Genomic DNA, 26,886 nt, shown 5'->3' with positions numbered 1-26,886 from the left:
TGTGCCCAAGGAACTCGACGGAGCGCAGGTCGAAGTCGCACTTCTCCAGCTTGGCGTAGAGACCATGGGCTCGTAGGCGCTGCAGGACCTGGCGGACGTGCTCGGTGTGCTGGGCAGGATTGCGGGAGTAAATTAGGATGTCATCCAGGTATATGATCGCGAAGCGGTCGAGCAGGTCCCGGAATATGTCATTCATGAACCTCTGGAAGACAGCGGGGGCATTGGTCAGTCCGAAGGGCATTACCAGGTGCTCGTACTGCCCGTATCGGGTCCCAAACGCGGTCTTCCATTCGTCTCCGGGCCGTATGCGCACCAAATTGTACGCTCCACGGAGGTCCAGCTTGGTGTAGATTTGGGCCCCCTTTAGGCGATCCAAGAGTTCAGGGATCAGTGGTAGAGGGTACCGGTCGCGGATGGTGATCTTGTTCAGGGCCCGGTAGTCATTGCACAGCCGGAGCTCCCCACTTTTCTTCTTCACGAAGAGCACTGGAGCAGATAGGGGAGAGGTTGAGGGTCGGATGAATCCGCGTTTCAGGTTCTTGTCCAGGAAGTCTCGCAGAGCTGCCAACTCCGGCTCCGACATTGGGTACAGACGCCCCACCGGGAGTGGTGCCCCAGGTACCAAATCAATGGCACAGTCGTAGGGCCGGTGAGGGGGAAGCTGATCAGCTCCTGTCTCTTCAAAGACATCAGCAAAGTCCACATACTTCTGAGGGAGCTGAGGACCACCACTCGGGATGCCAGCTGCTAGAGTGGTGGGAGGAGTCAGATGGGGGCATGGGTCTCGGAAGCGTAGTTCCTGCTGGGCCCAGTCCACGATGGGGTTGTGCAGCTTCATCCAGGAAAGGCCTAGAATCAGCGGGAAGCGAGGCATGCGGGCGACATCAAACCGCAGCTGTTCTTGGTGCTGCTGGACGTGGAAGGTGATGGGACAGGTCTCCTGGGTGACGGGGCCAGAACGGAGGAGGCGCCCGTCAATAGCCTCCACCAGCGACGGAATCCCTTTTGTCTGCACAGGGATCTGGTGCTGCTTCACAAAGGCGGCATCTATAAAACAGTGGGCCGCTCCCGAGTCCAGCATGGCATACACGAACAGCCAGCGTTCGTCAGGCAGACGGAGTTTGACTGGTAGCAGGAATGGCCCTGGGGTATCAGCCCGCTGTTCGGAGGACCCAGCTAGTCGCCCCAGGCTGGGGGGTCCACTTACGCCTGGGGCTGCCCTTTTGGCGGCGGTGGCAGCGAAGGTCCAGGTATCCGATGCTTAGCAGGGCAGCCAGAGGCATAGTGGCCTGCCGTGCCGCAGTAGAGGCACAGATTCTGCGTGCGGCGTCTGGTCTTTTCCTCTGGGGTCAGGCGGGGTCGAGCAGCTCCAAGCTGCATAGGCTCGTCCTTGGTGCTGGTACTAGCTGGGGACGGGCGAGGAGCCAGGTAGCACGGCGCAGGGAGCTGGCGCCCTCTGGTCTTGGCTTGGCGGCGACTTTCCAGGCGGCCATCGATGCGGAGGCAGAGGGTGATAAGTTCTTGGAGCGTGGGTGGCTGCTCCACCCTGGCCAGTTCATCCAGGACCTCCTCTGCCAACCCCTCAGTAAACTGGTCCATCTGGGCAGCCTCATTCCACGCCAAGTCCTGGGTCAGGAGCTTGAATTCAGTGGCATATTGAGCCACCGAGGAGTTGCCTTGTTTCAGTGCCCTGATCTTCCGGTTAGCTGTGGCTGCTTGGACTGGGTTTGAGAAAGCAGCAGACAGGTGGGCCTCAAACCCCTGGTAATCAGTCAGTAGGGGAGAGGACGCGACCAGTAAGGGTGTGGCCCATTTGGCCGCCTGCCCCTTTAACAGACTGATGACGAAACACACCTTGGTTTTGTCATTGAGGAAGTCCCGTGCTCTCAGTTCAAAGTACAGCCGACACTGTGCTAGGAAGGCAGGAAATTCTTCCACGGCACCCCCAAATCTGTCAGGTGGGGGAACTGGGCACTTGGCTGGAGCACTGGCCGCAGGTTGTTGCTGCAAGTGCACTACTGCCTGTGTTAGCTGCTGTACCTGGGCTTGGAGCGCAGCCAGTAGTTCTGTGGTTTCACTTGCTTCAGCATCCATCCTGTGGAGTGGGTGTTTGTCGGTGGAAGCAATCTGTCACGGCTGGGGCCGGGTCAGGCAAAGTCCAGAGGCAGTCCGAGGTCTGTAGCCAGTAAGCAGGAGGGTCCGAGGCGCCAAATCCGAATCACTGTAGAAGTATCGCAGGTCTGAGGTCCAGAAGCCGAGGTCAGGGAGTCCAGAAGTCCAAAGCCAAAGTCAGGGAGTCAGGAACCAAAGTCAAGCCGGAGTGGATGCTAGAATGTCAGGGAGATGACTAGTTGCTTCCACAAAGCTTCCTCCCAAAGCCCACAGCTATATAGCCCTCTGCTGGCTGTTGCCCGTTTGGGCTAATTGCTGGCTCAGGGAGGCAGCCAGGATCCTGTTACCACTCAAGCATCCTTGCTCTTAGAAGGGCCAGAATCCTCTCAGAACTCAGGGCTCAGGGAGCGTCTTGCTTGTGAGCGTGCCGCCCTCCTCCGATCCCTGAGGTCCTGCCGGAGGCGGTCACGCACACGAGCCACCCGAGAGGGCGAGGCAGGGGGGCTGGGATCTTCTCCAGCAGGAGGCAGGGGCACTGGTGCAGGTGGCAGGGGCACAGTTTCCTCATCAGACTCAACTTCCTCTGAAGGGTCCCCAGCACCCATGACAGAGACTGTTTATTGGTCGGTGTCACCTTCTTTGCAGCTTCAGGGCGTGCCCTATGTTGAAAAGGTTGTTTTGTCTGAGGAGGCTTACGCCTCCAAGGTTCGGCTTGTCGTGGTGATCTGGAGTGCTTATAGTAGTTTGGCTTCCAGGTTTTTTGTTGCATGGCTAGGGACTGTGGTTGGGTGACTCCCAGCTTCTTAGCCCTTTTTCTGCTGTCATCTATGTTAGTCAGGATATCATCCGTTGTGGCATTGAAGAGGCCCTGCCCATCAAAGGGCAAGTCCTCAATCTTAAACTTAATGTCCGGCTGTAAAGATGAGGACCTGAGCCACGCGTGCCTGTGTAGGGCAATTGCAGATGCTAGGGTTCTAGAGGAGCACTGAGCTGCATGACGCGCCATGTTTATTTGTTGCTTGCTGACTCTCGCAAGTTCCTGCAGAGCATGAGAAGCTTGCTTTTGTGCAGTCTCGGGTAGAGATGTAACCAAGGTATTAAATTGGGTAGTCAGATTGTACGCATATGCCGAGAAGTATGCCATATAGTTATGAATTTTAGTGGTGGCAGTGGTGAGAGAATAGATTTTTCTTCCGATGGTGTCGAGCTTCTTGCCCTCTCTTTCAGGAGGAACAGGGTGTCTAGTTTGTTTAGATTTGGACGAAGAATGAACTATCATCGAGTTGGGTGCAGGATGATTGAAGAGGAACTTAGATTCAGGGGCATGGACTTTATAGAGTGATTCAACCTTCTTAGACGTTGGTGGTACAGAGGCTGGTTTGTCCCAGGCTTCTTTTAATGTTTCCAGGTGGACTGGAAGCACAGGAAAGGATGAGCTAACAGGGAGATCTGCATGCACCAGGTCGTAGATTACGTCTGAGACTCTAGGCACATCACTTGTAAGCTTCACATTGAGGGAGTTCGCCATATTAGATAGTAAGTCTAGGTAAGACTTAGGTCCCTCAGATGGAGAGAGGTCGGACGGTTTAGCAATGTCTGATGCTGGAGAGTGAAGCCCCGAGGCTGAGGAGTGGGACGATATAGATTGTTCTGCCTCCAAGTCCTCAAGGGTATCAACGTCTGGAGTCTTGATGGTTTGTTCTGGCCGCGGGTGCTGTATGCGCGGTGCAGTGGGTTTGACGGCAGTAGAAGCAACTGGTGACAGTGGTTTCGGCTCTGTGTCATAAAGATTAGCATGTTCACGGTACCGGGGACGGTCATCGTGGCATGAATGCTCTCGATGTGGAGGGGTCTCTCTGTAGCGTGGTCTTCATGTGAATGATCTCGGTAGTAGGCCATTTCTCGGTGTCGAGAGTCTTCACGGGATCGAGAATGCTCACGGGCCCTACGAGGAGACGGTGACCTTGACCTCGATGGAGTGTAGTAGTAGTAGTGGTCTCTGTGACCTCTTCTGGATCTTTTCTCTCGAAGGCGCAGAGGGGGTTCTCTCGGGGTCGATGGTGCTCTTGTCAGTGAAGGAGCCGTTATTGTCTGCCGAAGGGTCGAGACTTCTCGAAAGGAATGTGCGTCTAAAATATTGAGGCGCTGGCTCTTCGTCGAACCCGGAGACTCAGTGCTTAGAATCTGATTGGGAAGGGACTCGTGCACTGAAGGCGATCTAGAACTGATGCGAACGATCTCAAGTGGCGTAATGGCAGGAGTTGAGGTCGATTTCGAGGCCGGAGTACTTTGAATCGAGGTTGTAACAGCCATAGTCGGGTGAGGCGTCGGAGGTCGAGTTGCCGAGTTCGGGTCCGGAAGCTTATGACTTGTCTTGGGCTTTTTAGGAGACTTCCGATCTGAGGGGTCTCTTGAGGTCGACTTGGTACAGTGCCGCTTCTTGGATTTGTCAGACTTCTTTAGGTGTTTCCCGGACTTAGGCTTACTGGGAACCTGAGCCACGGAAGCCGCCGGTTGAGACGTTCCCTTTTGAGTTAGGGAGGATGGAGAGGTCTGCGAACCCGATGCGTGCGACATTACTGGGTGCAGTGATGACTCTAGCAAATGGCTTTTGAGTCTTGCCGTGCGTTTTTTCTTTGCCTGTTTGCCGAACTGGCTGCAATGCACGCAGGAGTCTGTATGGTGCGCCTCGCTGAGGCAAAAAAGGCAGAATGAATGTCCGTCAGTGGACGGGATTTTCGCGGCACAGCGAATGCACCTCTTGAAGGTTATTTTTTCCTTCCCTTCCATCCGCCCGGAGAGGGGGGGGGGGAGGACGAAAAGCGAAAGATAGAGAAAGACTTTTTTTTTTAACGATACCAGTTGAAGAATGAAGAGGAGCGAAGGACGTGAAGAGACGAGGAAGGAGGTGAGAAACCTGAAGGATTGCAATGAAAGCAGGGAGATCAGCGAGGTAGGTGTTTTCCGGACGGCGGTAAAGAAGAAACTGAGTGGGTTGGGCGCCTCCCCCTCGTCTAGGCATGTGCAGATGCCTCCTCCCCGGGACGAGGGGAAAGGTGCGCCAAAATTAACGCTTAAGGATTGCTTTGAATTCTCCGAGGTGGGCCCGATCCTGGCGGATAAACCCATATGTGGGACTGCACAGAGACCACGAAGAAGATCCTGAGGTTCAAATCCCTTTTCATCATGAAACTCATGAAATGTATTTATGTCAGTCATTCTCTCCCAACCTAACCTACTCCATAGCAGTGCTCCCTCTAAGCTGAGTCAGTGTGCACTAGCTCACAGTTTTTTATCTCTGGCTCACACATTTTTGTCTTAGCTCAGGAAAAATGGTCCCAGAGGAAGCTAATTTATTCAGTAGCTCACAACTTTGAAGCCAGTAGCTCAGGAAGTAGAATTTTTGCTCATAAGACTCCACAGCATAGAGGGAGTATTGCTCCACAGAATTATTGTAGGGTAAAAATTGGAGATAGAGAGAAACACATACATTGCCCTACATTGAGGTTCTTGGAGGTCAGAGAGGATAAATATAACTTTAATTTTTATTGGATGAATTAAGATATAAACAAAACATCTTCAATAAAACACTATGTCGCCAGAAAAATACAACATGAGGAATTTTCACATAAGTGCAGATCAGGGCTGGTAACTGTGCAAACAGTGAGGACAGCACATTGCTGAGAATCAGAATGAACTTAATGCAACATGTGGTGCACTAGAGAAGGTCCTGAGAACATAGGGAGGCAAGAGAAGGCCTGATAACAGGTGGGAGCAAGAGAGAAGAGTGGCAATTCAGAATACAAAAACTAATGCAAGATGGACAGACATCTGCTACTCAGGCTTCAGAGTTCAGGCTCCATTAAGAAGCTGAGGAAGTAAGAACTCAAGGGTATCAACTATAATCTAGCTGTCAGAACTGGGAAGTAAAAGAAGCCTCTATCAAAGCTTAATACAAAAGAGATGAGCAAGGAGCGGGTCTTGGAACCAAAGGAAATCAAAGAGTGGGACATGAACATTTTATCATTTTGTCCAGAACACTGAAATTCTTAAGTCTAGCTCTGTCTTAAACACTGTGAGGGTCTAGCTCTGTCTTAAGTCTAGCTCTGTCTTAAACCCTGTAATGGGTTTCCTTGCAACACTGTGTTCAGTGACAGCCTCAGTCGTGTACTTACAATGCCACTTATTGTTAGAGCACACTTTCAGTTTGTGTCTAGCTTTAACGTATATCACATAGTTGCAAAATATCTTCCTAATTAAAACTGAATAAAAATAGTTTTATTATGAAATATGTGCACTACATACAGAAAGAAAGGACTCAAGATCTGAATGGCCCATGTTGAAGCACCGAAAGTACATCACAGAATGCAAAATTTGAAAGTGAAGCTGCAAGTCAGTGGAAAGGACTTTGAGAACAATTGAGTTGTTCAATTGAACTAAAAAATCAAAAGCCTTTAAAAATCGGAAGTGCTCAGAGATGACTCCTGACCTTTACCGTATTACATACAGGCCTGATTCTCAAGATCCCCATCCATTATATGCTTGAATGAGCTCAGTACTTATTGTTCTTTCATATCATTAAAAGAGCTAAAAGGTTGGGAAAATGCATAATGTAAAGAAAGGTCAAGTGGTAATCATAGTGTGAAATGCTGAAACATGTGTAAGTATAATAATTCTTTAGATTTTATGCTCCCTGGAGAGGTAGGTGTTCAAAATTGTTCACCTATGAAGGTTTATTCTGTGTTAAATATAGCTCAACAACACTAAATAGTGGAATTACACTGACCTTTTGCTCCTCTGCATCAGCAATGGCCTTTTCCTTGCTCACTTTCTCAGTCTGAAGCCCTATCTTTGTAATCAAAGCTTCAGCATCTTGATTTCTCAGTTGCAGTTCTGCTTCTTGAGAGGCAAGCTTGTATTTTAAGTCTTCCACCTAAAGCAGAACAGCAAAGGCATTAGTTTGGTATGGCTGCTACTCAGAAGCTTGGACAGTTTTCAGAAAAGGTGAGTACTCAAGAGTTGGGTGTTAATGAGATATTTTTATGATTATTAACCACAAGACCCCAAGTAACTATTTGAATTCACTTCTCTAATAGGCTAAAGAAGTGAAAACTGTAGGACGTCTTTTTCTCCTCTCTTTACTACCTCCAGATGGATGTGGGCACCTTGACTCACCTGTGGATCTGGTTTGCAGTCCCATGTGACAGGGAGAACCCAGTGGGACTGAGAACTAGAAGAGCCTCATGCCACAGCCAGGGTGAGAGGGGCGCTGCCACAGAGGGTGTATGCCAGCAGCAGCTTCCAGCTGCAAGTGAGCGGTGGGACTCCTCAAAGTGACAGTATGAACATGGTAGCCAGGGGTCCCTTGGGATAAACCAGGGCAAGAAGGTGACCACTGAGGAGGCCACATGCCAGCCTATAATGACCATGATGGACCGATGGTCTGAGTCAGTATAAGGCACTTTCATGTGTGACTTCAGCACTGATTTAGATTATGGGTCTGGTACACAAATGGTACTATGAGAGAATCTTGGTTTCCCTTTTAGGTGGCATGGTCTATGTCTCTGCCTTGCATGCAGAAGCTCCCAAGTTCAATCCCTGGCATCTCCTGTTAGTAAAAGATCCTGGGCACTGACTGTTGAGGGAGGCCTTAGTTTGAGGAAGGGTTGCAGTTCAGTGGCAGAGTATCTGTTTGCAAGTTTGGCCCTATAAAACCAAGGCTAACTGGACTCCCATCAGATCTAATAGGCTAAGTGGGGTGCCTCAGGGTGGAATCAGGAAAGGATACTGCTCATAGTCATTCCCATTCTTATCAGTAATCTGTTGGGTCAGTGCTGCAACTGGTGTGGCCCACAGCTGAGCTGCACTGGTCCCAGGTTCATTCATTTTCTCTTTGATAGTCTCTGTTGAATTTGTCAGGATGCCTCCAAAAAGGGCAGCTTGCCAAGCAAGGACAGCCGGCATGTCACTCCTGGGGGTACATGGGTGCAGAGCATGGGACAAGGTATCCATTTCAGCAACGACTGCAGCACTGGGTCAAGCACCTAGGAGGTCAGCTGCCCAGAATCCCAAGGCACAGGCAGCAGCCATAACCAGGAACAACAACACTCTGTGAGGCCTCACTTGGGCAGTCAAACGCCTCACTAAATGGACAGGTCACCTGGACATCAGCCCATGTTGGAAGCATGCCAAAAGAATCTGGAGTATGGAGGTAGGGCTGGCACTCTAAAGAACTGAGCCATGGAGGCATCTCTCTCATCTGATGAGATGAGCAGTATGTGCCATCAGGACAGATCATCCTCCAAATTGTGGCACACCAGCATTCACAGGGGGATTCAGACAGCGAGTTCTCTTCAGAGCCAGTCTGGTGTAGTGGTTAAGTGTGCAGACTCTTATATGGGAAAACCGGGTTTGATTCCCCACTCCTCCACTTGCACCTGCTAGCATGGCCTTGGGTCAGCCATAGCTCTGGCAGAGGTTGTCCTAGAAAGGGCAGCTGCTGTTAGAGCCCTCTCCAGCCCCACCCACCTCACAGGGTGTCTGTTGTGGGGGAGGAAGGTAAAGGAGATTGTGAGCTGCTCTGAGACTCTTCGGAGTGGAGGGCGGGATATAAATCCAATATCATCATCATCATCAGAGGGGGAGTGTCATAGCACAGACTAATGGAGAATGACAGTGCAAGTACCTGGGTTGCTGGTCTGGGCTTTCCTATGTAGGCTTGAAGCAGCATGAACTACAGGGGTCCCTGGGACTGTTTGGAGCTGGTGCCTCTGATCTCTCCTTCAGTACATCTTTCTTTACACATCCAGATTTGGAGATGAGGAGTACCGCCTGGTATCCACCTCTCAAGGGCTAGGCAACCTTCAACAATTGATTGGTAGGGTATCTGGTGTACATGGTAGTAGTGATGTCAGCATAACCTGATAGGTAAATATCACTTTACCTATCACTTAAATAACCACTTGAGCATTGTGCTTAAAGGTTCAAGCTGACCAGCGAGGCAGACACATTGCAATATGATGTGGTCTTCTGCAAGTAGGCATCCCAGAATGAGAATGCCCACTGAGGGATTGGTTGCGTGATAAGATATGCTGGTGGTGGCAGGCCCCCAAATAAAAGAGAAGCCTGACTGTTGGCACTGGAGGCCAACTGCAACAAGGACCCATATACCATAACACAAGGAATATTCCATTCATCATCCCCTTCTACCATTGCAGCAGCTGTGGCCTGGTACTGGCTGGTGTTAGATGAGTGAGTCTGCTGGTACATGCCCCATTTACAGGACCAGGGCTTTGCCCCCAGAACCATATAAGGGCCATTTCATTCTTAAGCAATGCCCATGGCTACACTGATCTGTACAACAGCTTCCTGGCTCATAGGGTGGTGGAAGATTGGAAAGGCATTCACCCTGTCCCCTTTTTGGAAAGCTGAAGGTTGGTGAACTAGTGGCAAAGCTTATAGGGAAAGCAGCCAATCACCGAGGGGGGTCAGGGACATCTCAATGGGTACAGCTGGGCACTCCTGACCATCAGGAGGTCTAAGACCAACCAGCAGGTGCAGGGAGGTGCCTGCTTGAAGCTGGGTCCATTTGTAGGGGGAGACCCATGCCTGGGGCAGGCTGTGAAAGTGTCCTAGTGCTGTGGGCCCAAAGACTGGGTTCCCGCCTCATTCATGGAGACAGCTCTCCACTTAAGAGATATCAGTTTGCAGGGGCCTTGAGGGCTGACATAGTGGCATTGGGCCTCCCACCCTGGGAGTTTGGGCTCCATTCCTTTCCTATTGGGGACAGCAACCACAGCCATAAGTTTGGGTTACAGTCAACATGCATCCAGGTGAGTGCATCCAGGCTACAGGGAGATGGCACTCTGGGGTGTACAGGACATACCAGGTTGCACCTGTGGCTGATTGTTAACAATGCCTTAATCAGTGCCAGGGAGGCAGTGCAAAGTAGGGTGGAATGCACTGGGCCAATATTTATGCGGTTTCACCAAGATGGAGCAGGGACACTGCACTGGAGAAGCCACTGCAAATCACCTGGATCAACACAAGGGGAATGTGGTGAGACACAGTGCAGACAGGCCATCATTGCAGGAAGTGGCACAGGGGAGGGACGGTGGCTCAGTGGTAGAGCATCTGCTTGGGAAGCAGAAGGTCCCAGGTTCAATCCCCGGCATCTCCAAAAAAGGGTCCAGGCAAATAGGTGTGAAAAACCTCAGCTTGAGACCCTGGAGAGCCGCTGCCAGTCTGAGAAGACAATACTGACTTTGATGGACCGAAGGTCTGATTCAGTATAAGGCGGCTTCATAAGTTCATAGCCTCCTGGTCCCGTTGATGATACAAATGGAAGGGTATGATTGTTAACGCTGGTCATTTTCGCACTCACCTTAATCAGCAGCGACGACCCTCTTCACCGTGCAGGATCTGCGCGGATTTCGCACTAATTGCCGCGGAGCACCCAGAAGAGCCGGAAAGTCCCGGCGCTTTTGCGGCGCAAACGGAAACTGGTTTTTGGCGGTTTCCGTTTGCGCCGCAAAAGCGCCGGGACTTTCCGGCTCTTCTGGGTGCTCCGCGGCAATTAGTGCGAAATCTGCGCAGATCCTGCGCGGTGAAGAGGGTCGTCGCTGCTGATTAAGGTGAGTGCGGAAACGACCATTGTCTTATTAAGTTTCAGGGGGGCAGTGCAAAGTAACATGGATTTGAGGACACAGCACAGTGCATTTGACAGGAATTTAGGCAGCTTCCTTAGGATGAGGTAGGGAACCTGGCCTGTAGGAGGCACTGCAAATCACTTGAGTTGGCACAAGGGGAATGAAATAGGGTGTATTATTGCCAGCAGACCATTGTTGTGGGAAATGGTCCTGGCCCCCAGACACATTGGTGACATGACTGGGGTGAGAGTGATCTGTGTGACTGCATGGGTGGTGACTTGCCACACAGTTGATTCATTTAGTTTTCTATGGAGGGTCTATCAACCACTATCAACTATAACAGCTCAATGGAACCACCAGTGTACCTCTGAATATTATTTACTGGGGACAAAAAACAGAGAACTGTTGCCATCGTGTCCTGTTTGTGCAGTTCTCAGAAACATTTGGCTGGCCACTGATGGAAACTGAATGTTCAGTTTGATGGACCCTTACCTTTAATCCAGCAGGGATATTCTAATGTTCTTACAACCAAAACATTTTTGTGGTAAACAGATATTGCATGACATATTGATGGAAAGTTAAGTATCATTGTATTTTCTAGAATAGGGGTGGGTCACAAAATCAGGTCTCCCCAGCATTTTTGAGCCTGCGGGCAACTCTGGCACAGAACAGTGAGCACAAAATATCAGGGCATGAGGTTATCCATAACTCTAATTGTAAATCTTCAACATTTAAGGCAGACAGTCTTCTTAATAGAAAGTCCTTTAAAATAAACAGATTGCTTTAAAGTATTTTCTTGCTTACACATTATCTTCAGTGATACAGCAACAATTTTTGTGCTATGATGGCAGTTGCTACAAAAGGAATGTTTTTTTAAAATCTGCACAGCCAATCAGAAGCCCTGCGAGGCAATGGCCCTGGTAGTTTTTAAAAACACTTGGCTGGTGCCAGAAAAAGTGTCAGTGGATACCATGCACACAGGGGCACCACATTGGGGATCCCTGCACAAAAGAATAGCAACTAGTTCTCTGATTGCCAGTCCAGAGGTGTGGAGAGTACAGCACCTGAGGCAACATGACTTTTCAGCACTTTGCTTTGCTGGTGGGGGGGGGGGGGGACTTTTGCTTACACTCAAAAAACAACGGTAAATTGTCTTGTGGTACCATAAAGCCAAACATATCTGTTTGTTCCAGATGCCATAAGACTCTTCGTTCTCAGAGCATGTGTCCAGTAAAACCAGAACAGGGCTTAGGTCAACTATGGTCTCTATACATTATCTAAATGTAAACCAGATTCTAGAAGTTTCTACCTGTTATGTATTATTCTATTATATGTTTTGTCTGAGCTTGAGGCAGGCGCCCATTAATCTCCAGGATCCTAATGCCTGCATTCTGATTGCTGTTCTCTCGGAACCAGCCAATCAGGACACAAAGCATCTCTCTAGAAAATGCAAATGAAGGATCCTGGAGAGCCAATTGGCTGGGGCCTGCCAGTGTAGCATGGTTAACCACTTCTGAACTGTATATAGTTCACCATGTTGCCTATGTTTCTTGTGACTGTTCATGCTAATAAACGAGTTATGTTGAGATGGCAGCTGTCTGGACTCACTATTTAACACTGCCTATACAGCATAACTATTTTTCACTCAAAAATGGTCATTTAAATGACAATTATTTTAGTAATATTATTAAAACAGATTTAGTAGTGATTGGTAGTACCTGAGAAGCTGTTGTCTTTAGTTTCTGAATGCCATTTACAAGATGTTCTTTATGCTGGGATATTTTCTGGACGTTCTTTTCTAGAAGGTTCTTGTAAAGCATGATTTGTTCCAGAAAGCTTTTTGGAGTTGTATAGTTGTACCGTTTCTCATTCTGATGAAACTTTGCACTTATCTCATTCACACTGGTATGAGCATAGGCCATGAAGTGACAAATGGAGTCATAAAACTCTGGCTGAAAACACCAATGATACACAAGGTAGTTTCAGATATAAGATTTAACATTCAATTCATTACACTATACAGGCAACTGATATTTCTCTGCTCAAAAATACTTCTCCACTCAAAGTCATTGGCTAGGCACTGGTACACTAATTCTTCATCAGTTGAATTGTGAAAGCCCCACTGAACCTGGACTTGCCCAGATGAGGCACATCCAGCCAAGGTGTAATGTGCTGTCTCATACATACCTCATGTACCCACCTCATCCTCAGCTTCAGAATAGATACAGAAAGCAAGCAAGCATTTATTTCATTTTATGTACTTAATTTCTCATCTGCCTTCCTTACTGAGACTCAAGTCGGATTACAGAGTTATAACAGACAATTTAAAAGACAACGTAATATATATAATGAACAGTGCAGTAAAACTGGACTATGCAAATTACCAAACAGTGACAACACTGATCAGCAGGCCCTCTCAGAGGTCTAAAGAGGCCTGGGCCATTTGCCATTTCTGAGGCTCCTAGATATAATAAAAATTGACACTCTGTGATGCACATAAAAACAAGTTGTAAAATAAGATGCAAAAAAATCCCACAAATTAACAATTGTCTAACTCTGAAGCCCTCTTTGAGCTTGAGGCCCAGGCCAAATGATCCTCATGGCCCCCCTCTATTTGGCCCTAGAAATCAGTGCAGAGGGAGCCAGTCATAATGGTTCAAGGCTCCATGGCAATGACCAGAGAAGCAAAAACATCCTTCTTAACCATACCAGAACCAATAGGAATCCTCTGACTGCGGAACAGTCTGGAATGTAAGGACCTAATGCTTGAGGGGATGGGGTAAAACCCCTGGGTCCATATACACTGAAACTGTATATGTCTATTCACATGCTTGGTTCAGTGGCCAGAAAGATTTGGGCATGAAATATCAGTGGGAAAATGATAAAGGAATTACTTCCAGTAGGACAGATAATGCTTATTATCCATGATGTTATTCTATATATTGAATGAGAGTAGAATTATTGATATGAGATAAACTAAAATATGAATGTGACAATTCTAAACATCCCTATTCTTCTTTAAACATTTGTTATTATAATGTATTAAAATCACCATTAAAATGCTTCATTATCGGTGTAAGCAATTTTCATTTTGTCCTCTATGACTTCTACCGCACTTAACTTTCTAATTTGTGAAATCACATCTCCCTCATTTTAATGATTATTTATTGCATTTAGTACAAGATGTACCCAGTTCAATTAATCAAGGGGAACTTAAAAATCAATTAATATGAATTAAATGATCTACAGCAACTCTTAGGAAAGTCACACATAATTTACCAAAGCATTGTCAATAATGCTTTGAGATCTTTTGGAAAATTATTCATGAGTGGCTGTTGATACAGCTAAACATTTCAAGCCAACATAATTAGTATTACATACAGGTTCATTTAGACAGAATTGCAATTTGTCTTGGAAAGAAAACTTTGCACATGGCTTCTTTAAAAAGAGCTGGGGGGAGTGTCTTTTTCTTTTTAGGACTATTATACTATTTGGAAGTAAACGCACCAAACTCTTGTTCCCCCAAGGAAATAGTTAATGTGCATTCAAAATCCATTCCACACTTCAAGAAGTTAAATTACTCCTCCCATCATTTTCTCTCTCTCTCACACACACACTCACAATTAAGCTAAGGAAACTTTTTTTTTAATAGGGTGATTGGCTTCTGCCCAGCCATGATCCTTATGAGAAATCTTTACACAGAAGTACTGAAAAGCCTTTGGTAACAACAGTTTCATTTGTAAATCAGCAAGGGTAGAAGTGGGTTCCGGTAAAGCTGGAAGTGGCCTGAGACAACATGTCCCAATGGGGCAAAATAACTATTGTTATCAAGCTTAACAAAATGGCACAGCATGGGAGGCATGCTGAGCCAGAGAGCAGCTGGTTGTAATTCACACTGTTTTTTAGAAAACTCTAATCGTTCTGAGCAGACCTCTTTGATGATTGGTCTTCCCTGCATTTTCAATTTGTCACTTTCTCTTATGATAAGGTCAGCAGTGACAGCACTTCCTGACATTAACAGCTGTGTCTTCTAAAAGGGTCATTGTGGAACTACTAATTGCAGTAATTTCATTAGCATAAATTATTTATTCTGCCATTCATTTATCTCCAAGGTTTTGGTAGTGTTTTGTTCAATACTACTATACCTTATTTTCCAGTCTAAGCTTTATCAAATAGAAAGGAAAAGTAATATTATTGCTAATTTGACCCTTCTTGAGTAAAAACTTTCACAGCAATGAACCAATAACTATAACCAACAATGTATAAGTTAAACATTTTAAATGTTCCCAGTAGCAACTGAGCAATTTATTTTACAAAATCAATATTTGTGCATGCATGCGCCTAGATCCATTCTAAAAACAGACTTCCCCAAATTAATGGGTTTTCAAGCCTACAAAAGGATGCAGGTTGGGGAGCAGCCTTATGGATGTAGTAGGGTTTTGCACCTTGATGAACTGCTGAACAGATAATTAATGTTGATGGATGATCACCAATTGGGTTTGGGGGGACTGATTGCAGGTGCACTCCTTTTCACCAAAGAGCATATAGAACCAGCCATCTCTATTTGGCAGAAGAGATCACTGTTTTCTGGTCTTAGGCAAAAGTTTTCCCGTTGACTTTATTGTCAGAGACTTCATGAGAGCATCTTCACTGCCCATACATAATTGTCCCTATCACTGAACTCACCTGGGAAGCCCATTCACATCTGGATATGCCTTCTTCTATGGACAGCAGCATTGATTCAGATCTTTGAGAGGTGCGTTTACATGGATGTGATGTCTTATTCTGATTATTTCATGCTCCAAATGAGGCCTGGCTGGCCTTTGTAATGTCTCAGTGAATGCAATAACTATGGCTGTGTAAATCATGGGGTTGGGCCAATTAGAAGTTGAATGTAGGTTCTACTAATGAATTTAATTATAGATCTTGCATTTGTTGTCACAATTTACTGGGTGGTGTAGCCCATGCATACTAGTTATATGTGGTCAACTATCCTTTTAACAAATACAAATAAAAGGTTTCCCATAGATATCTATCTTCAGGTTGCAGTGGATAAACTGTACAAATGATAATCCTTGTCCTATGTAGAAGCTCTAGAAAGGAGCAGAAATTTTATTTTTATTTTCCTATTTCTATCTGGCCATTAAATATACTAATATACAGTGTATCTTAAATTCTGCAGACCATTCTTCCTTCTCCCTCCTCAACACATTAACTTTCTCAACTCATTTCTACTTCTCTTCAGAGGCATCTATAATACCATGCCTCATCTTTTATTCCTCAAGCATCACTTATGACACAATCTTACAATCTGAGGAGGAGGAGGAAGAGGAGGAGGAGGAATTGGATTTATACCCCAACTTTCACAACCTGAAGGAGTGGCTTATAATCTCCTTTCCCTCCCCACAACAGACATCCTGTGAGGCAGGTGGGGCTGAGAGAGCTCTCCCAGAACTGCTCTTGAGAGGAACAGTTCCGAGAGAGTTATGGCTGACCCAGGGTCACTCCAGCAGTTGCATGTGAAGGAGTGGGGAATCAAACCGTGTTCTCCCAGATAAGAATCCACACACTTAACCCACTACACCAAAATGGCTCTCTCAGAGCTGTTCCTCTGTTTCGTGCCAGCACATGAAAGCACATACCTTGAATAAACTTTTGTTGGTCTTAAAGGTCCACTGGACTCAAAGTTTGTTCAAACCTTACAAAAGTTTAAGTGGCTATCTCATTCCCATACTCTGTTCAACCGTCTAGCTGTCACCAAGGCAACCACTTGGGATGGGCTGGAGGAATCATAACTGTGCTGTGAAGTTGCCAGGGATGATGTTTGCCCCTTCTCTCTTCGCCCTGGAAACATTTAATCCCTGGTTACTGTGCAGGCATATTCATGTTTCCTTTGGCCTGTCCTAAGCTGTTGCCAAGGTGATGGCTGAGCCAGGGTGTAGGCCTCCCCTCCAGATTGCTCTTCAGATGCATCATGTGGGGCAATGGCAGTCTTTTGGCCACCTGGGACCCAGCAGAGTACTCCAACAGCCTTGGTTTCAGAGCTTCTTCCATTGAACTTCTGTCCTTGGCCCACTGTGCCCCACTCATTGGGCCTACTCAGCAGTGCCATGGTGAGGTAGAGAACTGCAGCTCTTGCTTCAGCAGCGTTACTTCCCACCCACTCTGGCAGCCCTCCCAACTGGCCATGACCTTTCCACAGCCCACCAGTCAGGGTGGGCAGAGTGATGCTCAGATGACGCCAGTGAGGGCTGCTGCTGTGGTGGATGTGCTCCAGAGGCCGGGGAGCCTCTGGGCAGTGGGACCTCAGAGACAGGCAGACACCAAAAGTAGCTTTAGTGGTCAGTCTACCCTGATTAAATGTAACTTTTACAAGTATGCAATATGGTACAAGAGTGGATGGGAAAGTTATCAGAGAAACTGGACAAGGCATTACAAGCCATGTCTGGATGGTTGCCAACAGAGCAGACTGAAACTGAATCCATCAAAGACGGGGGTCTTTTACCTGAGTGGCGGGGGATTGGGATTTAGGCTTCCAGCCTTTGATGGACATCATGGGAGCTGACATTGAGGGTGAAGAGCTTGGGGGTGTTCCTGGATGCCTTGCTGACTATGGAGGCTCAGGTCACTGCCACTACCAGGTTTACCTTCTTCCAGCTGAGGCAGATCAGGCAGTTGGTCCCACACCTCCCCCTCCATCATGACCTAACTACAGGGGCCCATGCAATGATTACTTCCAGGCTGGAGTATTATAGCTCTCTTCAGGGCTTTTTTTGTAGCAGGGACTCCTTTGCATATTAGGTCACACACCCCTGATGTAGCCAATCCTCCAAGAGTTTACAGTAGGCCCTGTAAGAAGAGCCTGTAAGTTCTTGGAGGATTGGCCACATCAGGAGTGTGTGTCCTAATATGCAAAGGAGCTCCTGCTACAAAAAAAGTCCTGGCTCTCTCTATGTGGGGCTGCCCTTGATCCTGCTCCGGAAACTGCAGCTAGTGCAGAACACAGTAGCATGGGTGTTAACTTTGTTTTCTGTATGGACACGATCTCCTCAGCCCCAGGGACATCTGACTTGCTCCAATGAGGGCCAGGGCTTTTTCAGCCCTGGCCTGTACCTGGGGGGATGAGCTTCCAGTAAAGAACAGGGCCCTGCGGAACCTATTACAGGTCCCCAAGGCCTGCAAGATGGAGCTCTTCTGCCAGGCTTTTAGTCGAGGCAGTGGGCATCCACTGGTTAATTGGCCTTGCCTCTAGTGATTCAGATCCGAATGCCCACCTGGGAGCCAACTGATTCTGCTGAGATATGTTGAGGCACTGTTCTTTATACTGATTGTTGTTTTTACCTATGTTTTTAGACATATTTTAATTGTCAATTTATTTTCTATGATGTGAATTTTATTATGGAACCCGCCTGCCCTGAACCTTCTTGCGGGGAGGATGGGATACAAATTGAATTAAAATAAATAAATAAATCTGCAAAACGGCATTTTCTCGGTGAGATCATTATAATACAACCATAGCTAGTGTGATGTAGTTGATAGACTGTCTGACTAGGATCTGGGAGACCTCCAAGCCCCTTCGCAATCCAACCTCTCAACTCCTTCTGCCTCATCTGCTCTATATAAATGCATGTACATAATAAGGAAAAGCCTCCCCTCAAACGGTTCTCTTCTGTACAATATTAAACACTGACAAAAACATATAGCTAACATATCCACGTATACAAGGGAATATTGTTTGAAAAGCTAAAATTGGCAAATAGGATCCAAAATTAATAGGATTAATAGGTAATAGGATCTAAAAATTAATTAATCTCTACAAATGGCCCAAGAGTACTGTAAAGGGCCTGTTAAAAGCAATCAGATACATGCTCTATACCATAAGCTGCACCCTGAGGTACTCTCATATCCCCAGACTGTTTACAAAAGAATGAAGAGAAGGAAAAGAATTCCTAGGTGGTTGTCTTTTGAAAATAAGTACATATCTATACAGAATTAATAGAACAATGTGGATATGCTATTAAATTTAATGGGGATACTTCCATGTACATGTTTTATTCTAGATTACAACACATCTAAAAATGCAGCTTACTTAGACCATTTCCGTTCGTGTCCAAACCTCTACATTGGCAGTCTTAAATAGTCAATTTTTGTCAATTTTTCCGCACTACTTTTGGCTGCTCCAGAAGTGGCTCCAGATTATTGTCCTGTTAACATGTGAGTTTTGGATCAACTTTTTTTGCAGTTTTTTTTCCTTCAGTGACTCAAACTTTTCCAGTGTGAAATTCTTGAAATCAAATTATGTTTTTGGTCACCCTTTTGTGGCATCAGCGTTGCATTTACACCCCACCTTCTCCTTTATTTTGCCAAGAGAATGAACTGTTTAATTTTTAAGCGTTTTAAATTTTAACATTTTCTTTTGATTGTGTTACAATGCTGTTTAATTTTTTTTTATATTGATGCAATATAATGCGGGGACAAAAAGACCAGTGTGGTTCAACATAGCCTTTCCATGCAATTGCCCATCCATAAATGCTTCTCTCCATTATTCTCCTTGCTGTTCACATTGTTTAGTAGTTTGCTTTTCCCTTCCCTCCCTTCCATTTATTAACTTGCGTCTTTTGTGGGGTCAGTTTTGTCGCCTAGTGCTGTTCTGTTTTCACTCCCCTCCTTTGCACTTCTCTTTCCCATGTTTTCCATGACAATCCAGTCTTTGAAGCATTTTATAATAATGTCAACTAAAGATGTGTAGTATTTCCAGTTTGCATTATTTATTTATTATTAAATAGAAGTAATAATACTGTTGTGTACTGTCATATACAATTTGATGACCATGAACTATGCTATTTTCTTTAGGAATTTTTAGGAATCTTTCCTGGCCTTTTTGTTAGTTGGCAACTAAGGAGGAGCAGGGTACCTTTGAAATGGCAGCAACCATGATGTTCCCTATGATTCTTGGGCATGCGTACTCACTAAGTGCAGACCAGAGAATGTGCAACATCACAAAAGTTTTCCAATGCACTGGGTGAAACTCAAAATTCTGATGTAAGTGAACTCTGCTAAGTGTGGGTGGGAAAGTTTGAACAAAGGATTATCATCAGCAGAGTGGGTAGACAGAGCTGTGGTAGTGGATGTGAGCAACCATTTTCACTCAGGATCTGTTTGTTACTCCTTGGCTTTCTTGCAAGCAAGCAATGATGCCTTTTAACTCCAAGCCTAGTGACAGAAGAGATGTGTGCTGGCATGAGAGGGAAATGCCAGATCTTCTTTCACTCTGGGGAGAAGAGAAGGCGCAGGAGATGCTTGGTTCCTGTCACAGGAACATTGATGTTTTTGAAAAGATTTCAAAGCAGATGCACTCTAAATGGCCAGTCACCACTGAGCATTCCTCCTTTCAAAAATTCAGACTTTTTTTGGACAATGCAATGATGATAGCACTACTGCACATGTGCGATTTTTTTAATGTGCTATCGCATCCCTGATGAAACACATGACTTAACAGCTGTAATATGAGGAACCCTCCCCGTTTTCCAAGGAAAAGTGAAATACATGAGGTGGATTTGGTTCAAATTAAAAAAGAAAAATGCTGAAATAAATGACCTTTTGCAGAATGAGTGTTGCAAAGTTGGTGCATCAGGGGTAAGCATGTAATGCAGAAAAGGAAAAGGCAGTTGATAAAGAATATGCCGAGGAGAGGAACACAAAGAGGTGGGTGTTATCCAACTGGTAATTAAGAACTGTGTGTGTGGAGCACTTTCCTCTCACTCCAGGCATGCTCAGTAGCTGCCTGCTCCTCAGAGCGAGAGGAAAAACATACCAAAAAAGCCTAAGGCTAGCTATTGGAGTCTCTGAGGTAGGGTTTGTGTCTGAGCACAGTACCCAGTGGGAGAAATTACAGGTGCCAGTCTTCTTTTAGCACAATTGAAAAAAGAACAGGATTTTTACAGCTAAACTTTTAGCTATGAATACAGTGTTATAGGATAAATTATAGTTTTAAATGTGTTGTTTTTGTTGATTTTTCGCTACCCTTGTTGTTATCTGTAAAAAGTGTTTTTTAAAAACAATTTGGTAAATAAAATTTATAAAATTAAAAAAAGAAAAAAAGAACAGGATGTACAATGACCATGGACAGGTAAAAGACAAAGGTCTTGATTTACTTTTTGTGGGCAGGCAGGATGTATTGCAATGAATGATGATGGCCGCCCCCTCATAACAATGGAAATATGAAAGTGTGCCGCCTCAAGGGAAGTGTGAAACTCTGGAAGCATTGATAAAAATGGCGAGTCCTCTGTTAATTAATTTTAACTAATACGCACATGTCCAAAAGGTATTCTGTTACATAATTATAATAAATATAAACTCCTTTTTATAACTAAAGTCTAAACCTAAATGGTTCTCAAGAAAACAGTTTCAGTTAAAGAACTGATTATTCATTAATTTTTGTATTAACTTTTTTCAAAGCAATGAGAGCATGTCTCATAAATTTATTCTCATTGTTGTATACATCTTGTGACGGAACCGGCCCGATTCTGCCTTCAGACCCAGTCCTGTCAACTCCCTTTTGAGTTGCCAACTCCTGGAGAGAGCTAATTTTCTTCCTGCCACTTGGGCACGCTGCTACCACTTGCTCAATTTAGGGGTTTCTGACTGAGAGGAACAGGACTCCCAATTCCCCTTGCTAGTTCTGTGGCCTCAAGGACCTCTGCCAACCCAGCACCTGGTTAATACAGAGAGACCCCTGAAGGACTGGCACCCTTGCCAACTGTATGCCTTCCCTGGACTCCCCTCTAACAGTGTGATCTAAGGCAGTTGGGAAACCTTGGTGGTACAGAGGGACTACCTTTTAAACAAACCAAACATTTATTTAAAACATACAACTATTTACAGGCATTTTTTAAAAAAGGAGAACAGAAGTAATAAATGAAGGTAGGGATAAACACTCCTTCTTTCCTGAATATATAACTTGCCCTAACCATACCTCCCAAGACTGTCTACCAACTAAAACTTCAAGACTGTTGCCAGAATCACTCACTGACTTGTACTGCCGGTTTCCCGCTCAAAATCTCCCATATCAAACCCAGTTCCCGCCCAGGAAAAGGTTAACTTCTCTTGCAGCATTCTGGGAGGCAGGTCTCAAGGACTTCCTGTCCCTCTAGGAGCTCCCCCCCCCCCAGAATTGCTTGCTCCAGACAGGAGGGAGGGGGCAGGAGAAGGCCAGGCCAAAGCCTGCCTCAAGTTTGACAGCCTCCTCCTGCCAACTCCCAGATAAACATAGCCTAAAATTGTAACTTGTTTTTATGCCATATTTTGTGAACCGCCCTGAGCCTGCATGATATAAATAAAATATTATTATTATTAAAATGGCATTTCTCCACACATCTGTACTACACTCAACAGAAAGGAAGGGTTTTGTTCCTAGCACCAAAATCTTCCCCACAACACATCCAAGATGGTAATATTCAACAGGGACCAACATAAGCAGCAAAAGTCTCTAAATATCTCCTTTGATCCAAGAAACAGCAACAGTGGCTACCACTGAGAGCCTGAATCCGTATATCATCATTCTGAAAGAACAAAAGTGGTTTCCCCCCTTACAGCTACTGTGGCACTAATGCTGATCCAGCAACAATGGATAGCATTCTACTTAACACCACAAACCAAGGAGAAGGGACAGAAGCAGGAATTTGGCTGCTTTTGTTCCTTTGGTTTTCTTTAGATTCCCCCAACCTTTGTTTTATACTGATCAATGCAATGGTTAAATTTACCAGATTAGGTTATAAGCAGCTTCTGATTTACTAAATTTCATTGATAAAGAAAACGATAAGCATATGTTCTTGCAGGGGATGTACTGCTGCAACACAGAGACAACCTGTACTTTTTTCCTTTTAAAGAGATATTGGAATATTGGAATATATGCAGATACACATCAACCCTTCAACATATTAAAATAATATAATAAACATTTTGGAGAATCCCAAAAATGAATGTGTGAAAGGCAGCCTACAGGTTTGTAAAGCTATCATCAACTTAGAGCTGGTACAGAAAATAAGACAAGTCTTTTCATGGCCAGTAGATGTCATTGGTCACTCTTCATAATATCACAGTCACTGTTTTCATTGTTCAATACCGGTAGTACAAGAGATAAAGAATGAAAGCTGCATTTAAAAGAAGCCCTCCCTCATTTCATCTCCTCTCAGTCTGACACAATTTTCAAACCATCATGAATTGTTACTTTTAGACAGAACACAACTTTTTCAAAGTTATTAAGAAAGATCATATAAGCCCCCCTTTTAAACTGACCACTGCCACTGGTGTCTTGCTGATATAGCAGGGAGGATACTTACTGATCACATGACAGTGGATCTGTTTCTGGAAGCTTAGCCCAAAGCCAGTGCATGCATTTACCTAAGCACAGTATCTGCTGTTATGACCAGACTTTCACTGGCAGCTTTTATCAGGATTCAACAGTGTTTGGCTGCCGCAAATTTCCCTTTTATAGCAACAGATAGTAAGACACAATTGGACACGCTTCATTTAGCCTTCTGGAAATCCCATATTTTTCAACATTATGAGTCCTTAACTTTGACAGCATCACAGCAAACAGATATCTATGCTGCTGAGCACTAACTGATATACCCAACGCAAACACCAGGATTATAGCCAGAATAAAATTTTTTACTTCCTTTTGTTTGGATTATTTATAAACCAATTGTGAGCCAGTATTTCCCATAGTGTCTATGTTTTCAGACTTTGTTTTACTATGTTACATCTATCCCTATCATCAGCATCTGTACTTGTATCAGGTCATTCATACCAATATTTATATTTTCTCACTATTTAATCATTTTAAAGTTAATCTTGATCTTTTCTAATCTTCCTATTTTTGGTCAAAGTTGATATGACTTGGTGGGGGAAGGAGTCATATTACAAGCATTAACAAATCACCTTGTAGAGCAAAAAGCCAATGTTTTATGAACACTTCTCCATCTGGCCCTTTATTACTCTCAAGAGGAAGAGTATGTGTCTCTGTGTCTGTAGTGATGGGGGAAAATACAGGGAAAATGTAGTTAAGTGATTTATAAGTTTATTGACAGTATTCTCTTCTGACTTCCTGAAATTCATCAAGGAAGTACCATATCAGAATACAGTTATTTAGAATTTATGATATTACTTTAATGAATTGCATCTTACAAATAGATGCAAGAAGTTTGCAGAGAAAATATTCTCAGTTCACGTGCCAGTTTAAAGGAGAACTTGTGGAGTCTGCTGGCTGAATACTGAGGACAGCCTTCTAATTTTTTTAGTTCTTTAGAGAATGAAAAATGTCAGTGAATTCAAAAGAAGTAACTGTTTGATTCAAATGCTGTAATATTTTATTCCCCATATTTCCAGAAATGGAACTAAATTAATTCAATTTTACAAAAAGTTTTAAACAAAGTCCATGATGAGAAACCATTCCATTTTATAAGGAGGTTCAAAAGCTCACAAATGGATATTAGAATCCATTAAGATAAACTTTTTTTGCATCTTTAAAATATTTTAGATTTTTAAAATTTCAAACTCCATAAATTTTCCAAAGAAACTAGTTGTCCTGTACTGAAGGAATATCATAAGTAACCACAATATGTGAAGAAACAAACAAAATTCCCCACCCCCCAGCTTGTTCCATTATTGATCTTCCCAAGAGCTGTGTTATTTTTGCATATGATTGAGGAGCTTGACTGAAACTCTGTACCTTAATCCCAGGCGTCTCCTCAATGAACCTCCTGCTGACGGACAGCAAGGCCTCCTGTGGCCACTCATGAAACCAGTCAATAGCTGTGCAGTTAACTATGGCTGGGAACTTCCGAGCTCTAACTCTCAGTGTGGAACCGACAGGAGAGAAACACATAATGATCTGTATGGATAAGGAGAAAGAAAAAGTGAGGGTGAAGCATTACATGGTGATCAAAGAGAGGAATGCAGTCAATTGTGGAGGCAGTGAGCCACTGCAACTGGGTTCACCAATGAAAATACAATCTACCCAGCAGCTAATAAACTTAGTCAAATCAGGATTATATATCCAAGCAAATGGTGTTTTGTTCACTTGCATTGTGCTTTGTATTTACTGCTTCTCCAAACTTTACCTACTTGTGAGTAATTTCTCCACCCTGTTCAGCATCAGCTAATAAACCTCACATGCATTCACCAACAATGCAAAATCCGTCCCTAACCTGGATAAGCAAACCCGATCTCATCAGATCTCGGAAGCTAAGCAGGGTCAGCTCTGGTTATTACTTGGTCAAGAGATCTCCTTGAAATACCAAGTTGTGAGGACAGGGGCAGGCTTTATTCAGCCACCTCTCTGAATATCCTCCAGGACACCAGTATGGGTCAGTCACTAGAGGTTAACATGATGTCCAGATGCAGACACACACACAAATACAAAAAAAGCAACATCCTAACGACAAAATAATGTCACTGAAGTTTAGCACAATACCACTTCTTGAGTTTCTGAATCTGTGTAGGTTAACAATGACCACAATTTTTAAAGCAAGATTTCTACTGCTGTTTGGGTATACCTTTGTTTTTGATACAGGTCTATGACAACAACTCTTCAGGGTTCTCACCAGTATCAGAAAAGCCCAAGGAATCAGATAAATGCCTACCTATTTTAAAATAACAATGCACTTAAATGATGCTTGTTTGATCTTCACATTCCTGACCTTAAATATCTCCTTGGAATGAAGCACTGCTGATTTTAACAGAGCATTACCCAGTAAGTGTGTTTAGAACTGAAGCCCTACATTACAGCAGGCATTCTCTCCTGCCACCTTTATGTATTATCTTGCAGATGTTGTCTGATGTGTTAACCAACATCTTCCACAGTACATACTCTCTACTTTATAGCCCTTTAGTCTGAATTGATACTTTTCATAGCTGCCTCTGGAAGTACTAATTTAGCACAGTGGGACACCTGCAAAGCAGTGGCAAGGCAAGGCGCATTTTAAAAAGCCACTAAAAATAATGAAGTCATGGGTGAGATTAGAAAGAGGATCAAAGAGGATGGAAGTGAAAGAAATCATTTCAAAACAGATATGAGCCATGATTTACATTTCTCCCGCAGGTACCAGCCACAAGATAATATTATGGGGTAAAAACTTATTTTATACAAATCCACAAGAGAAACAACAATATAATGGAAACAACAATGGAATAATCTTTCAAAGTATTCTACAAAATCTACAAACCAACTTCAAAGGGAACAAAAAGTAATTTAATTTAGCTTCATATTTGTTTCAATAACTCATTTTAGAACATTAAAAAGTTATAGTGCTTAATATGGAAGCAATCTTGTAATAGTTCAAGAATACTATGTATGTCATAAATACTTTTAAAATAGTAATATTATAATAAGAAAAGATATTCAAAGTAATGTACAGACACTGACCTAATTAATGTTTAACATTAAATATTCCGTCCAAAGATACACAACATATAGAAAGACGGCACAGCTAGAGTCCTCCATCAAGAGAAGTGCAGAGTGGTAACACCTCCCCCCCCCCCCGAAAAAAAATCCTACTCCTGGCCAACCTGGAGCACCAGATAGGAAACATCTCACCTAGAAGCAAAAAACTTCCACTCTGCCCAAAAACAACCAGCTTGAACCCATACTGCCTGATCAATGGACTAGTACTGGTTGAGTAAGCTGTGTTGTGGGGAGACTGGGGGGGGGGGGCATGCAGCATACTAAGGATTCAAATTCTCTCAGCTTCCCCTCCTCCCACAATGTATATGGCTGCATACCATGAGACATTTAAATGTTTGGTTTGGCACTGCGTGCCTTTCTTAAGAACACGAATTTTTTATGGATACTTGCCTGTACTTAGGAAACACTGCAGAAATGAGTTTTATTTTTATTTATTTCTTTTATTGGATTTATATCCCACCCTCCCCACCAAAGCAGGCTCAGGGCGGTTCACAACAGTAAAAACATGTACAAATATTAAACATTAATTAAAACCTTTTAGACATCTGGATGGTACAAAGCATTCACTATGAGTTTTTTTTAAAAAGTTTTTCTCTATTTTAGTAGAGAACAGGAGAGGGAACAGTCAACCCTTACCCAGCCAGACCTTAGAAATGCTAA

At 44.4% G+C, this 26,886-nt stretch overlaps 1 protein-coding gene across 1 annotated transcript in view; it reads right to left on the bottom strand.

Annotated features, from left to right (window-relative positions):
• DNAH11 (dynein axonemal heavy chain 11) overlaps positions 1-26,886 on the bottom strand; it is a 279,382-nt gene that overhangs the window by 96,607 nt on the left and 155,889 nt on the right. Inside the window, exons 55-57 of the mRNA XM_060247705.1 lie at positions 24,493-24,654; positions 12,479-12,712; positions 6,899-7,045 (exon numbers count right to left, since the gene is read on the bottom strand). Coding sequence (XP_060103688.1) covers positions 6,899-7,045; positions 12,479-12,712; positions 24,493-24,654 — 543 coding nt within the window. The remainder of the gene's footprint in view (positions 1-6,898; positions 7,046-12,478; positions 12,713-24,492; positions 24,655-26,886) is intronic.

This window comes from Heteronotia binoei, chromosome 10 (genome assembly GCF_032191835.1).
Source record: "Heteronotia binoei isolate CCM8104 ecotype False Entrance Well chromosome 10, APGP_CSIRO_Hbin_v1, whole genome shotgun sequence".
NCBI lineage: Eukaryota > Metazoa > Chordata > Lepidosauria > Squamata > Gekkonidae > Heteronotia > Heteronotia binoei.
The sequence above is the reverse complement of the archived record's forward strand: the minus strand, read 5'-3'. Positions and strand labels throughout refer to the sequence as shown.